This window comes from Syngnathus floridae, chromosome 16 (genome assembly GCF_059516105.1).
Source record: "Syngnathus floridae isolate MCC-2025c chromosome 16, RoL_Sflo_1.0, whole genome shotgun sequence".
In the NCBI taxonomy this organism is placed as follows: domain Eukaryota; kingdom Metazoa; phylum Chordata; class Actinopteri; order Syngnathiformes; family Syngnathidae; genus Syngnathus; species Syngnathus floridae.
In genome coordinates, this window is record NC_142428.1 from 2,575,020 (window position 1) to 2,590,889 (window position 15,870).

A 15,870-nucleotide genomic window follows, 5' to 3' on the forward strand; every position below is an offset into this window, starting at 1 on the left:
ACCACAGGAGGGCGCTAACGAGTTTGTAAGCTGGTGGCGCTACGCTCGCGTTCTCCTTCTCTGCTTTGCCCCGCAGGGAAAAACACCACCGAAGAAGAATACATGCAGGAGCGTTGCAGGCTCATGTGTCAACACATTTACTTTCCCGAGGGGAGGTGTAACGTCATTAGGAAATATATATACAAAAATTGCATTCCTTTGTAAAGCTTTTTGAGGAAAAAAAAATCGGACTTTTTATTGTATAGTCGCCTCTTGTCGGGAAGACAAGCAAAAAACGGTGTCGGCGAGTGCTTTTGACGCAAAGCTAGCGTTCTTCAGCGATGACGGGGTACAAAGTGCGAATAGCAATCATTTAAAATCCCATATCCGGGAACGCGTTCGCTTTAGCGGGATAGCCAGCTCGCTTGGGCTCGACGCGACGGAGACTCCTCGGCGAGCGACGCTGCTGTTGCTTGGCTGCTGACATGATGTTTCCTCAATCTAGGCACTCGGTGAGTTGTTGTTCGCTTGGTGCAAACTCGTCAGTCAGCTGGCGGCTTTGCGTTAGCCTAACAGCGCGGCTAAGCTATGCTAACGTTAGCTGACGCTGCAGGACAATCAAAAAAACGACAGTTTTTTTTCTTCCTCTCCCCATAATTTGTCACGTCTTTGCCAATTTTTTATCACTTATGTCCACGCAAGTGTAATGCTGCCATCCTGTTGATCCGCGTGTTAGCTCGGCTGTAACGAATATTTTAGCCTAGCCTAGCATCGTTCACTGTCATGCATGTATTCCAATGTATACAGCCATCATTCAAATAGGCTTGGTAGTTTTTTGTAGTTTTTGAGTGTTTGGGAGCATTGGACATGACGTCATTTTTCACTGACATAGGATTAACTACACAATGCTGAATGAACAACTGATTTATAAACAGTATCTGAGGGGAATGATTTTGTCATTCACTGTAAAGCAAAACACATTTTAGGTGGAATAATTGTAATTGTAAATATTGGATGGTGACAACCCCAGTTTGTCGGCATCGCGATAATCTTTTGGTATGATTTTTGCCTTCAGGCATCCGCTCAGTCCGGACAAGCTCTCAAGTTCACCACCTCTGACTCGTGTGATCGCATCAAAGATGAGTTCCAGTTCCTTCAAGCACAATACCACAGGTAGTTTGTAGACTATTTAGCAATTAATTTTTGATTTTTTTGTCGATTAATCGTTGCACCTCTATTTTTATTGTTGTTTTCTGCACTGTTGTCCAGTCTCAAGTTGGAATGCGACAAACTGGCATCAGAGAAGTCCGAGATGCAGCGTCACTACATCATGGTGAGAACGTGAATAAAAAGTCGATTTGAATCGACCTTGACGAACAAACGCTAACGTGCTTTGTCTCCTCGTGCGCGTTTCAGTATTACGAAATGTCTTATGGACTGAACATTGAAATGCACAAACAGGTAAAAAGTCAGAACGTGCGCGCAGGTCGCCCAGTTGGACTTGGGATTTCATTCTTTGTTGTGTTTTCCCCCACTCAGGCTGAAATAGTGAAGAGACTAAACGGCATCTGCGCTCAAGTGCTGCCTTACCTCTCGCAGGAGGTAAATGCCATGAAGGTCCGCTTTGTGTGTACCTTCACACCTCTCATCTGTGTGTGTCCGCTTGTTTGTTTCAGCACCAGCAGCAAGTCATGGGCGCCATTGAGAGAGCCAAGCAGGTCACACCGCCCGAGATGAACTCCATCATACGGGTTAGTCACAATGTCATTTTATAAATTGAATTTTTTATTAATATTGCATATATATGATGACATGTTTGCAGCAACAGCTGCAGGTGCAGCACCTGTCGCAGCTTCAGGGCCTGGCTCTCCCGGTGGCTCCTCTGCCCCTGGGCCTGACTCCGCCCAGTCTGCCGGCGGCCTCGTCCGGCTCGGGCCTGCTCTCGCTGTCCTCCATTCTGGCCAACTACTCGCACGGCCAGGCCGCCCAAGCCGCCAAGGAAGACAAGGCCCGCGGGGACGCCGCCCAGGCCCAAGCTCAAGCCGACAGGCCGCCGCCCAGGCCCGAAGACGGCGACAAGTCTGACTAGAGGACCGTCTGTCGGGGCTACAAAATGGCGTCGGCGGACTGTTCGTTCTCAGTCGACGTCACGTGTACATAGTTGCGCTTGTAATGGTCGAGCGGGAAAAAAAAAATCTGCAGAAAGTGTAAAAGAGTCCATGTTACTCTTTTTACTTTCATTCCTCCCTCACATGTAAATGGCACAAATCAGAATGGAGTCAGCTCGCCTCTCACGGCACACTTAACAGAGTTAAACCAACGAGCCATTTGTTACCTTTGACTAAACGTAAGGTTTTTTTTTTCTCTCATCATATATTTAGCAAGTGGCTGGCCAACCACTGGCCTATCCATGTAAAAACATTTGAGAGAAAAAAAGGGGGAAAGAATACACTGCTGTGGGCACATTAGACAGCGTGCGTGGGAGATAAAGTGAGTGTGTGTATGTAAAAAAAAAAAATGAAAACACTTAATTTTTTCTTTTCTTTTTTGCACCTTTTTGTCAAAGTTCGTACGCTTGTTGCAGTTTTGCCTGCTGGCGCTACTTGAGATTAAAAAAACAAAGTTGGATTTGTATTACAACTTGTCAAATGTATACATTTTCAGACATTTCAAAGAAATCCAACTAAAAATGACCACTAAAAAAAATCACAACCAAAATTACAACTTGCTTAAAAGAATTCATTAAAATGACTACCTTAATTTAAAAAAACTTCTTTCCCCCTTTTGTAAAATGGTTACATTTCCTTATGGTATTCCAACTTTGCAGCAAAACCACAAAGTTGTGAATAATTTAACAAGTTTGCAGTCTGACACCGTTGTGTAAATGAAACGGATGTTTCCGGAATAGGTAGTTGATTGACAGTCATCGGTTCTTGTTATGACGTCACAACGAGTTAAGTGCTTTGATGACTAAAAACTTCCCTTTGGGAACTTCATCTGTTTTTATTAGGTTTTTGTTCTAATTTTTATTCAGTATTTTTGATTCTATTTTTCCTGCATTTTCATTTGTATTTTTTTTTATTATTTAGTAAAAGCACTTAAGTGTCGTCCGTGTGCTCTTTTGCTTCTAATAACAATAATAGTAATAATCTTTATCTGTTCTCCCATGCAAGTGGTGTGTGTCGTCTGCTTGCGTGCGTGCCGTGAAGGGCCAATTTGTATACATATAAATATATCAATATATGTATTTTTTAAAGCATTTTTGTATGTTTCAAAGCTGCTTTTTAACCTCATGAAAATAGCACATGTGCGTGTGTGCGAGCGCATCGTTTTGTTTCAAGTTCTGCAAGTCGTTTCCTCACTTTGTAAATGTTTTGATCCTCTTTTGTGCAAAGATAATGGAAAAACAAACAAACCATGTGTGTAACTGCGTATGTTAAAAAAAAAATAAAAGGTGTTAAGAAAGCAAGAGTACTACGCTAACGATGACAAGAAGTAATGCATGGCGCTTTTAGCAGTAAGGGAGCTTTTCTGGTGCCTTACAAATAAAATATGTGATTGGAACACTTGCTGCCTGTTTTACCTCTCAAAATGAAATCATAATTTGTAATTATAATAACTGAGAAAAACCGTTTTCTGCGATATGAGGTGTGCATAGGAGTCATGAACTACTTATATTTTTCTTTTTTAACTGAGTCGTGATTTTCCAGAGCCACTCCATTTCAAAAGGCGGCGGTAATGCATATTTTTCCCCCCCAACTGTCCTGAACAAAAGTAGAAGAAGAAAAAGACACATGGCTTCAGCCAGAAGAGCAATACTTCAGACTTTAGTTTTGTATTCACTTTTAAACCTATGCATAGTGGCAACAATTGCAAATCAAGCAAGAATGAAGTAAGTAGTTCTATGTTTATCCTAACTGCTGACTGACTTCAGTTAGTGGGGAAAAAAAATAAATAAAAGGAAATAGTGCCACCCAATATGACCCTGTTGCCATTATAATTATTTTGGCACAGACGCAAATATCCGATCACAAATTCCAGTGATATTAGAACAAAAACCGCACTCTGCCACCATTTGACCTCTTAATCAAAGGTGTTATAAATAGTGTGCACACACATGGTTATAAATATTTTCTCTTTTTATATTAGTTGTCACTGGATTGTTTGTTGTCTGGATCAGCTCATGACGCCGTCTGCAAAAATGTGACGACTGCAACGGGGCACTAAAGTTCTCCAGCGACAATTCGACAGTTTATAATCCAAAGTAAAACACACCATATGTCCAACATCTATTTATAAATGGAAAGTAACAGCAAGTGATCAAAAGCATACCACATCAAATGGCCAACATCTGTCTGTCGAGGTAGATGTCCAGAGAGTGTAATGCACAAGTTGTCCACAGTAGGCCGCTGTTACTCACAACATGACGCACCTGAACAATTGGTGTGCACGTGACGTCACTGATGCGAAATAATTAAGAAAATTGGCAGATTTGTGCTTATTTCGTCATTGTTTTTTAATTTAATTTTACTCATTAACACATTACATAACACTTGATAAAGATAATCAAATATACTCCAAAAATATGGCAAAAATATTGATTTTTTTCTCATGTTCTAATTAAACAAATGACAAATTATTGTAAATCAGATGCATGTAATTCACATCTTTATCATTCTGAGCATTAACAAAGCAAAAAGGAAATGATTGAATTCATTATATACTGTATGTCTTAAATTAATTGGCTAAATAAGTCTGCCAAATGTCAGAATTTGCATCTGTCTCAAAACACCCGTATTGGTCGCGTTGTGTTGTTTCAAACCAGGATCAGGCTTTCAAAGTTTGAACCTTTTATCATCACCACTTGTTGGGCCCTATCAACCATTAGACACACGCACACACTCACAAACCAACTAAAAGGCCCATCAATCATAATGAGAGGCACCTTTCCAGACAATAGATGTGATGTGAGAAGGGAAATGGCACAGTCTTAATTACTGTCTCTTTGTTGCTGACGTCCCCTTTATCTAGCGATGAAGCACACATCGCTCATTAAGTCACAATATTATCGCTATGGCACATGATCACAATATAGGTCATTTACAGGTTTCAAAATAGAGCTTAAACATCACACTCTTGATATATTAAATAAAAAACTGCAGGTTACTGCTGTACATTTTTGTAGCTGATTAAAACACAAGCAGTAAAGCGCCTAGATAGCACAATCGCTATCGTCTGTAGGGCTTTCCCTCAAAATAGCTACAAAAATAACAGCTGAGAGCTAAAAGTATACGGTGAAGCAGCCAATTCGCAGTTTTCTTTTGTGTGTGTGTTTCAAAAAACTGGAAAAGAAATGCTAACTGGCTTCCCCGGGAATCGTAGGTGGCAACTCGACTGTCAGTGGCTAATTAGCTTTCAGTGTGGCTATTTTGCGCAAAGCCACCACTGTCTTGTTAACAAGCGAAACCAAAAACAAATGCTTATGAGCCTTAAAAGCTTTACTTGCCTCTATTTGAGACACATCCCAAACAGGGCCATGCGTCTTTTGTGCTAACTACTGCTGAACCATTTAGGAAAATATCTTGAATTTAAATTTTAAAAAGTTTTTGCTCGCTAGTCAAAGCAAAAATCACAGTTTGTATCTCATTACTTGTATCTCAAGGCATTCCACCAAATTGTGCATTCCAGTTCTTTTAGGTGAACTGAATCTTTAGAATCGGTTCACTCAAACGAATCGTTCAATGAATCCCCCCCCACACACACACACACAATGATACGGCTTTTTATTTTTATTTTTTATATCCAGTGGAAACAAGCAATACACATCAAACAATACAACACTCCCCCAAATTATTATATATAATAATAATAATTGGCTAATCGAGGCTCGTAAACAGATCCACACACAAACACGCGGTGTCCATCCATCTATCTACTTTAAAACATAGAGGTGCCGCTACACTAGTGAAAAATAAATGCGATGTCAAGACACTCTTTAATTAATGGTAGGCGGCCGACGCTCCGATCTACAAGGGCGGCCGGGTTCTCCTAACTCAGCGCTAGCTTACTGAACGGGTTCGAGATCAATAGATCATTTGAACGCGCGCGCGAGAGAGAGATGGAGGGGGAGGCAAACCTATTCATGAAAGTGCGGGGAAGAAAAAAAAAACGAGTGTAACCTACAGTTGAGTAAGAGGTGAGCATTCATTATCGACTTGTTTCTTCTGTAGGTATGTTTTACAGCAATTATCTATTTTTCAAGGTCTTTAAATGCATTTTTACAATCATACGTGTCATGTAGCTAGCTAGCTAGCTTACATTTTCGTTGCGCGATTGATTAGAAGTGAACACAACATAAAAACCGTGTTTTTTTTCCGTCTTTGTAAATAAAAGACCAAAACATCGAAAATAAAAAGAAGTATTGATCGTGACGAGCGTTTCCTTGTTTTTTATTCTTGCTCGGCAGCTTCAAAACATGTTGGGTCGGGATCGATACGAGCGGTGGGGAAACGCAGCCATGACCAATTATGAATATTGCTTCTGTGAGACAATGTCGATAAGTCCACAATTAGCTTTTGCTCCTCGCCGCTCGGCAGACGCGCTTATGGCATCCGTTTGGGTGAAGACTCGAGACAGAACATGTTATTATTCTTTTTCTTTTGTCCACATTCTCATAAAGTCTACTGTGACAGATGGATGGCCGCTTTTTCACACAGGTACAATTTAAGCTTGTCAGTTTTCAACCGTGTCGGACACTATTTCATTATTATATTCTGTTTTCTGTTAAGCTTCTCAGAAAATTGCAAGTATGTTTAAAAAAATAGTGAAATATTGCTTTTAAAAGGATGACAAAGAGTTTTTTTTCGCATCGTCATTAGCTTAGCATTGCGCTAAGCTAATGCTAAGCTAATGACCACGCGGTCATTCGTGTTTTTACTCAGGTGCCGGTTGTCTAAATGTCTCATGAAAATAGCATTTTTTTTGCATGATATTTATTTATTTTCTCTTTCTCAGGCATCAAATTATAACAGAAGTAAAAAAGGAAGCTAACTAATGCTACCAGATGCACGCCATCATCTTCCACTCAAGCACCACCAAGGTAGGTTTCAATGATTTTAAAAACTATCCAAACAGCACCAACAAGGTAGTTTTCAATGATTTTAAAAACTTTCCAAACAGAACCACCAAGGTAGGTTTCAATGATTTTAAAAACTTTCCAAACAGCACCACCAAGGTAGAGTTCAATGATTTTAAAAACTTTCTAAACAGAACCACCAAGGTAGGTTTCAATGATTTTAAAAACTTTCCAAACATCACCACCAAGGTAGGTTTCAATGATTTTAAAAACTTTCCAAACAGCACCACCAAGGTAGAGTTCAATGATTTTAAAAACTTTCTAAACAGAACCACCAAGGTAGGTTTCAATGATTTTAAAAACTTTCCAAACATCACCACCAAGGTAGGTTTCAATGATTTTAAAAACTTGCCAAACAGCACCAACAAGGTAAGTTTCAATGATTTTAAAAACTTGCCAAACAGCACCACCAAGGTAGGTTTCAATGATTTTAAAAACTTGCCAAACAGCACCACCAAGGTAGGTTTCAATGATTTTAAAAACTTTCCAAACAGCACCACCAAGGTAGGTTTCAATGATTTTAAAAACTTTCCAAACAGCACCACCAAGGTAGGTTTCAATGATTTTAAAAACTTTCCAAACAGCACCACCAAGGTAGGGTTCCAATGATTTTAAAAACTTTCCAAACAGCACCAACAAGGTAGGTTTCAATGATTTTAAAAACTTTCCAAACAGCACCACCAAGGTAGGTTTCAATGATTTTAAAAACCTTCCAAACAGCACCACCAAGGTAGGGTTCAATGATTTTAAAAACCTTCCAAACAGCACCACCAAGGTAGGTTTCATTGATTTTAAAAACTCTCCAAACAGCACCACCAAGGTAGGGTTCAATGATTTTAAAAACCTTCCAAACAGCACCAACAAGGTAGGTTTCAATGATTTTAAAAACTTTCCAAACAACACCACCAAGGTAGGTTTCAATGATTTTAAAAACTTTCCAAACAGCACCACCAAGGTAGGTTTCAATGATTTTAAAAACTTTCCAAACAGCACCACCAAGGTAGGTTTCAATGATTTTAAAAACTTTCCAAACAGCACCACCAAGGTAGGGTTCAATGATTTTAAAAACTTTCCAAACAGCACCACCAAGGTAGGTTTCAATGATTTTAAAAACTTTCCAAACAGCACCACCAAGGTAGGTTTCAATGATTTTAAAAACATCTCAAACAGCACCACCAAGGTAGGTTTCAATGATTTTAAAAACTTGCCAAACAGCACCACCAAGGTAGGTTTCAATGATTTTAAAAACTTGCCAAACAGCACCAACAAGGTAAGTTTCAATGATTTTAAAAACTTGCCAAACAGCACCACCAAGGTAGGTTTCAATGATTTTAAAAACTTTCCAAGCAGAACCACCAAGGTAGGTTTCAATGATTTTAAAAACTTTCTAAACAGAACCACCAAGGTAAGTTTCAATGATCTTAAAAACTTTCCAAACAGTTTCAACCCTTTTTAAAACAAATTTGTTATGATTTTGCACTGTAATGGGCATTTCTAGGGTAAAAAAAAAAATTTGTACTGTAGTGGCAGTTTGTAGGCCACAAAAAATATTTTTCATGACAATTTACTTATAGAAATGACCAGTTTCAAGCCAGGGTTAGTTTATTTTGTTTCAAACCTTGGATAGGATGTCAAATAAGGGTTTTGCAGCAAGGTTGAGGTAGGGTTCTGTCCTCTTGGGTCTGCTGCTCCAGGCGTCTCCCCTCTTCATCTTCTCAAGAGTAGCCGTCGACAGGCTGCAGTAGGATAATTGAGAGTTGTATGGATCGCACGGGGAACATCGATTTCCTTCCACCGCTCTGTAACACCCCTCTCCATTCTCCTCAATCCCGCCTCCCCATCTCTCGCTGACACCTTCTTCTTCATTTGGTCGGGCTCTGGGGTAGGGTGTCGAGACAGAAGCAGAGACAATTCATATTGCGGCCTATGTAGCGGACCGGCCTACCGGGAAATTGCCAGAAAGTGCACGTTGCCGTGCATCAGCATTTTCAAGCGGCTGTTGTAACCAAATTGGACCTTGAATAAATGCCCTACCCCTTGATAGGATAACAACCAAGTGCAGATTGAAAGCGGGAAGAAGAAAATTACAAAATTTGCCACTTGTCCGTCGTACGTAAGCTCGTCAGGGCCGAGCCTGATGAATTGATTTCGCGGTAAAGCAACGCAACCGTGACTGGAGGACTTTTGAGATTTGATTTCCAGTCTGAGCTCTGAATATCAAAAACATATCCCCTCGCTGCTACACGGAAGATCGGTCCTTGAAATACTCAAATATTAATCAGTGGCAATCTGCTCTCGTTCGACTGCGTACTTGTTATAGTTATGTTTTTAGAGCACTTGACTTGGAGAGTACTCAAATGTTTTTGACAGGATCCCATTGAAAATCACAAAGGCTTTGATTAGGATTCTCAATTCACTCAGCTCCTCTCTGGGCTTCTCAGCGCAGCAGTGATATAGGTTTAATTCTCCTTGACATCTAAAGGTGGCAATAACCACATGGAAGCCTGCCAAAGTTCCGCTGCGAGTCAAATCAGCTGCCACCATACGGCGGCCAGAAAAATCTGCGAATTTTTTTTTTGAATGAATGTTTGTTTTTCTCCGCCTCATTGTTGTCATTTTGCGTCGCATTCCTCGCTGCTTTTTGTCCGTTTCCCCGTGACTCGTGAAGCATTTTGACGTTGCGCTGGATCTTTCTCCATTCTTTTTGTTCATACAGTACAGAGCATTTTAAGGATAGATTAAATACAGTGTGAGCAAACTCCAGGCTGGAGGCGCTTCTCCTTCTTTCGGCGTCAAAGTTCCCTTTGAAGGCGGTCGCGAGTCGGGCGGGGGGGGGGGGCCTTGACAGGCAAAGGACATTGACACTATTGAACAATGGCAATTAATAATAGACGGCAAGGGAGAAGGAGAGATGAGAGACCTTTTAGTTCTTCATCGCTAAATCCTCGCTGACGGCCATGGCCGAGCTTATCCCACCTCGCCTCCCCCCTTTAATAAGCGCACACACATTTCTTATTTCTTCTCATTTTGCTATGATTGCGCCTCGTGTTAACACACACACACACAGACACACACAAGTGCCCTAAAGAGTGGAGATTGCCTCATTCTATCATCACTGGCCTTATTTAAGTCACTAGGGGGAGAAGGAGAAGAAGAAAACAACACAGAAAATGACGAGCAAGTTGCAAAGAACATCACTTTAATGATTTTAATGTAAAAAAAAAAAAACTTGTGAACTTCAAACGTTAGTCATGTAGGATCATAGCTGTCATTTTTAAACGTTTTACATTCTATTTCACTGTTATTGGTGTTTTTATATGCAACAGAATAATTATTTTTTATAGATAATGATATTAACGAATGTGTGTGTTAGTCACACAGGGCGGGTGCGCACTTTTGGGCGAGTTCACAAAATCATTTTCACTGGAGGGGAAAATGACAATGCGGTTGCCTAGCAACGTGCAGTCTCGTACACACGACGACACGCACACACGATGCTGTGCAAAGTGATGGAACTCTGCTCTACAAAGTAGGATTATGTGACCTTTGTTTGATCATAATGCTCATTTTTAGTATGCAGGCAAAATAAGCAAAGCTGTGCAAACACACACACACACACGCACACATGGGAGGAAGTTTTTTCTTTGGGTTTGTGCGCATGCCGGCGTCACTGGCACCCCTCCTCCTCCCCCTGGTGGCAGGATGCTTTAGCCGCTTTGAGACCGCAGCCGAAAAACAAAACAAATTTTTATGTCGCCTCTTTTCAAAGTCTCCCGTCGCATCACCCGTCCAGGGAAAGTAAAGGCGCCGCAAAATCACTTTTGGGCGAGGGACGTTACGACAGGGGGTGGGGATGGTGCCCAAGCACTACTTTTGCGGGCCGCGTTTAGCCCGGGGGCCAATATTTCACACCTCCCCCACATGATCATCAGAGCAATAAAACAATAGCAACCCTGAACGACACCCACGCCGGTGTACTAATCTCATTCTCGAGCCTGTATTTGGAAGCCCACCCGTGCTTGCCCGCCCCCTCCCACCCCCACTCTTGCATCTCACATTCGAATAAATCCGTAATCTATTTCGCGATTACGCAGCGAATAATTAGCTACAGACGAAAATGTGGGCCGCAATCGTTCACTGGTCTTCAGATTATTAATCACGACTCCAGACCTGATCGGGCTCCTCGCCTGTGAAATTATAGTTCTACTTAGGCAAACAACAATAATGGATGGTACTGGCTCCAGCGGGGCGAAAGACGAGAAGAAAAAGCAGAGTAAAAGGGAGAGAAAGACCCTGAATAATAAGCTAAGGCGCAAGGAGAAAAGCCGTTTCACGTGCCAATATTATCGAGACGCACCGCTAGCTACGGCGCTTCGGGAAATTACCAACAGCATTTCATTTTTTTTTTTCTTTTTTTCCCTCCTCAAAATGCAACACATCAATTCTTCCCTCCGAATATGACGCCGAACAAGCCATAACTCAGCCGCGCTTTATTTATAGAGCACTTTGGAAACGAGCACGCATAGCTGCATACAAAGTGCTCAACGTCAAATAAAACGCAGACGTATCAAAACAAAAAGCGTATTTACATTAAAAACTGTAAACAACATAAAACACTGAAATGATCCCGAGTCGGATTCGAAAGAATAAAAGTGTTTTAGTGATACGGTTGATTATTATTCTTTTCTTTGCATTGACACCAAGCGCTATTTTACGCGTCAACATGGATTTTAGTTTCCTCTTGCTCAGCAATCTCCAGCCAGCCAGCCATCCAGTCTGTCTGATCTACCGTATGCAAAGCGACGCTAGTTGAGGAAAAACAAAAGCGTGTGTGTGTAGGTTAGCGCTGGTGTCGCCTCCTACCAGCCACCCGCATTAAATATACATCTGACAGAGTGGGGATAAAGAGACATCATCACGGGCCAGCGCTTAAGCGGAATACACTTATGCGGAAGCCCCGGTGGAGGGAGGGGGGCTCCCTACGCACAGCAAAAAATCAATAAAAAAATGCTGGGTTATTTTCTTAACTCTGATATTTTTTAGTTATTTTTTTCTGTTTTTTTGTAATTTTTTTTGGTCAATTTTCAAATTTGCAAAGTTTTTGTGAAATGAATGGAAATGCCGTGAAACTAATATAGTGTAGCGCGTGTGTATTTTAATGAAGAAAAACAGTACGCTACTATATTGAAATTTATAATGATACTAATATTGCATCAGTTTTATATCGGACTTTTCTGGACATTCAAAGATGCTTCATTATTTATGCACTCGCATATTCATGCTTTGGTGCTGGTGAAATACGTTGTGTAGCTATAGTTGCCCTGGGGTAGGCTGACTTCATAAAAACATACAGTAATGACATAATTAAATCAAATTAAAATAAACACACCGCATCAATTTAATGGCTACTTTCTGGCGGCCTCGGGGCAATAATATAAGAGAAGTATGCCACATGCCAACTTCTCTTAGTTCATCAGTACGGCACATATATGATGTTTATCATTTCTGTCATATTGTCTGTCTACATGAGTTGCTGCACCGTTTGTAGCAATCGGTTGATTGAAGTAGTATGGCGTCAGATTTTTCTGCACCATTTCAGATTTGGGCAATTTGTATGTGTGTTTGCGCAGTTTGTAATTTCTGTCCACATTTATTGATCTTTGAGCACATTTGCAAAATCCATTTGTGAAATGTTGGGCCAATTAACCAAACATTGTGTACATCGACAAACATTTTTCACATTTACGGTCATTAGTCGACAACCACGGCTGCACATGCATCTTAATGTAGCCTAGCGCGCTCATGATTACAAATTGTGTCGTAATGATTCGAGCCGGTCGCTTGCCTATTTTATCCACTGGCATCCTTGGTGTTTGTGTTGTTGCTGCAGTCTTAAATCCCAGGAGTCTTGCTGAGAGCCATGACGACTGATTCCCCCCCCTCCCTCCCCACAGCAATAATATTCAAAGAGTTAGTGGGCAGGGGGGGGTTGCTTGTATTTTACGACATCGTCTCTGTTGGTTTTTAAGGCCCGCGGAACACTGCGGCGCTTATTTTCATTTTCATCCATATTGGCCGCTCCTTCTTGTGCGATGTCATCACGCAACGGCAAGAGATTCCCTTTACGCATTTCAACTGCGGAGAAAAAGAGCCTTTTGAAGCAGCACAAGCTGTTGGCTTCGCTTTTATAAACACACACTCACACACACACACACACACACACCTCTGGAGGAAGCGGAGAGCAGTCAACCTGCAACATGGCGGCCGCTTGGGAATCACCGGCGAGCTTTTTCTTCCTTGCTCTCAAGATAGAAACAAAGACAAGTTGAAAGGTGGCCGTTTTGTAAGACTTCCCGAATGCGATTCCCCCCGTATTAAGTTGTAGGATGCAATGTTGTTTGAAAAACAGTCGAGTTGTTTTGACACCTTGTATTCTCGTGACAAGTCTCCGTGCAGCATTTCCACCAGTTCGTTTCAGAGTGCGCTTTCGTTTTTGTCGGAATCTTTAATTGCAAAGGTTCCCAAAGGTTTTTGGGGTTTTTTTTGCATTCAGATAAAAGTTGAGCATTTTGTGATGAAATGAAACCGATTCTCTGAATCAAGCAGATGAGTTAATTTTGCTTGAAAAGCAACTGAGTTGTTTTGACACCGCGCATGACCTTCTCTGGAGATATTCGTGCAATGCGAATGTGCCAATGGAAATAACTGGCACTTAGTCACACAAAATAACTGCCGGCGAGCCAAGCAACTCGTATTATCGTCAAAGTTGAAAAGGGGAAAAATATTATTCATACTTGAGATGAATAAAACACGTTTGAGTGGGGGGGGGCAGACAAAAAAAGGTTTTAATTTTACCGTTCCCGGATGAGGTTGTCGACCTTATTTCTCGGCGTAAATCCGCATTTGTAGGAGATCCCTCGTAGGGACGCTTGCGTGACGGATTAGGAGGTGACATCAGATAAGGCAACACGGGGCGGAAGCATAAAGAGGGAGACAACATCTCAGACGCGCGACACCTTGGGCCAAATCTGCAGCGACAGATAACCACAACCGCGAGGGGCCCGAGAGGACCTCGTCGCTCTGGTACGAATTTGACGAGATTCTTATCTCCTTGTTGTTGACACGGTCGGCCGAAAGCCTCTCGGGGCGATTATTGTGCTGAGTGAACCTGCCCCGACAAAGTGGCGATACTGGTTCATTTGTGGTGGTCGCTGAGTTCGGTACTAGGCCTTGAGGGTGGGGGGGGGGCGTGACTGAATTTTGAGATGCCACCGATGGCTTGTATCGACAGTTTTCGCAAGAGCCGATACCTTCAAATAAGACTGGCATTGGCACAGGTACAATACCTCGGTACCCCTTATATTCATGATGTAGAAATGAATTTAAAATGATTTCTGTGTCCCTAGGAAAAGTCTTTCCACTCTTAACTGATTGATGACAACATACAAAGTCAAGTGAGAATTTTTAAGAGTGTGCAATTGCCCTCTCCGCCTTTTAAATGTAGACCTAAAATTATGAACAAGTTGCGGCAGTAAATGGTAAGTCCATAAAAGGGTCCTACAGAACCGACCTGTTTTGCACTAAAGCTATTAACTGATATTTTGTATTCAGTCTCTTAAAATGTATCAAGAAAAAACCCCACAAATTACTTTGCTGCACAAACTTGCCATCTATTAGCCTTTAGAATATCAGGTATCAAATTCTGAGTACCAGCCAATTTCGTAACAGCCACAAAGTGCCCATTTAAGTGGTTGACAGTGCCCCCTCTAGCGGACAGAATTAGCAACAACAGTTTTACTGAAAAATTGCAGGTAATGGAAGGTGATTATATGTTCATCCCAATTTCAACACAAACTCAGCTGCTTAGTTTGCTTTTAGTTGCTATCAGCCATCACCAACAGCGACTTTTTTCTCTCTCAGGAGAAATATTGACATTTGGTTTTTAAGCGCTTCCAAATTTGCGTCCACATCTTTTTGTAGTCAAGTTCACGCCGCTTTCATAAGGCCGGTGTGGGTTAGCGAGCTTAGCTAAGCTTTAAGCCGCCGCCGAATAAAGTCGCCGCTTGACTGAAACTCTGGCAGTTTGTTTTGGGTTCCATTTAGACGCAGCGGGGGGTGCGCGCCACCGACGCCACTGGAGGAAGCAATCCAGCGCTAAACGGACTGAGCGCAAATAAAGACAAATTCGAGGGGGGGGGGGCAAAGTCATTTGGATAAGAGCGGAGAAACTTGAATGTCACGATGCACCAGTCTAAAAAAAACAAATCACCAGAATAGAACTAGTCAAGGTATCCATCCCTGAGGTATATTGATCAATGTTAGCTTTCATATTTGAATCGTCTAGCATGAATCGAATTTTTCTTCTAACCTCAAAAAAATGTGTTTTGCTAAACAACAAAAAGAAAAGAAAGCCAACGTGTTGTCTGATCTCATCCCTTTCCCCTGGACGTCGTATTGATCCCCTATCGATAAACAGCTCGGGGCTCTTGTTGAATGTGAAGCGAGGAAGGGGGGGGTAAATACAAGCGTTGCTGCTGAGATGAAACGAAACCTCTTCTGTGTTAGTTTGGACTTCTGACTTGACGCTTCCTACGCTCTCCAAAATACCTTCCACTCAAATCCCAGAGCTGGAAATTGACAAAAGAGCAAAAGTATGTTTTTTGTAGAAGTGCGCGCAGCAACTAGCTTAAGCTTGACTTTTTTCATGATTGCCACTTCTTTTTTTTTTTTTCCCGGAGCCAGAAGCTGAGGAAAGA

The 15,870-nt window shown here is 41.6% G+C and overlaps 2 protein-coding genes and 1 long non-coding RNA gene across 5 annotated transcripts in view; 2 read left to right on the plus strand and 1 right to left on the minus strand.

The window, feature by feature from the left end:
- The first annotated feature begins 71 nt into the window (after positions 1 to 71).
- Positions 72 to 3,543, plus strand: LOC148384980 (TLE family member 5-like). Its single transcript, XM_088401178.1, has 7 exons — positions 72 to 491; positions 1,055 to 1,152; positions 1,249 to 1,312; positions 1,396 to 1,440; positions 1,519 to 1,581; positions 1,656 to 1,730; positions 1,802 to 3,543. Exons 1-7 carry the CDS (start codon positions 465 to 467, stop codon positions 2,066 to 2,068), a joined length of 639 nt encoding a protein of 212 aa, XP_088257304.1. The 5' UTR covers positions 72 to 464; the 3' UTR covers positions 2,069 to 3,543.
- Positions 3,544 to 3,755: 212 nt separating this feature from the next.
- LOC148384981 (nardilysin-like) overlaps positions 3,756 to 15,870 on the plus strand; it is a 53,212-nt gene continuing 41,097 nt past the window's right edge. Inside the window, exons 1-2 of one of the 3 annotated variants that reach the window (XM_088401173.1) lie at positions 3,756 to 3,871; positions 6,994 to 7,078. The gene's annotated coding sequence lies outside the window, so the exon portion shown is untranslated. Of the gene's footprint in view, positions 3,872 to 6,042; positions 6,176 to 6,551; positions 6,696 to 6,993; positions 7,079 to 15,870 lie in introns of those variants that run through there. The other 2 variants (XM_088401172.1, XM_088401175.1) reach the window with 2 other exon arrangements.
- LOC148384982 (uncharacterized) lies at positions 11,172 to 14,182 on the minus strand. Its single transcript, XR_015853146.1, has 3 exons — positions 13,970 to 14,182; positions 13,338 to 13,416; positions 11,172 to 13,249 (listed from the first exon to the last, which is right to left on the minus strand). It is a non-coding gene; the product is annotated as an uncharacterized LOC148384982 (long non-coding RNA).

Coding starts and splice junctions, on each gene's coding strand:
- LOC148384980 (XM_088401178.1), top strand. CDS start 465: ATGATGTTTCCTCAATCTAGGCACTCG. Junction 492..1,054: donor TTCCTCAATCTAGGCACTCG/GTGAGTTGTTGT, acceptor TTTTGCCTTCAG/GCATCCGCTCAGTCCGGACA. Junction 1,441..1,518: donor ACATTGAAATGCACAAACAG/GTAAAAAGTCAG, acceptor TCCCCCACTCAG/GCTGAAATAGTGAAGAGACT.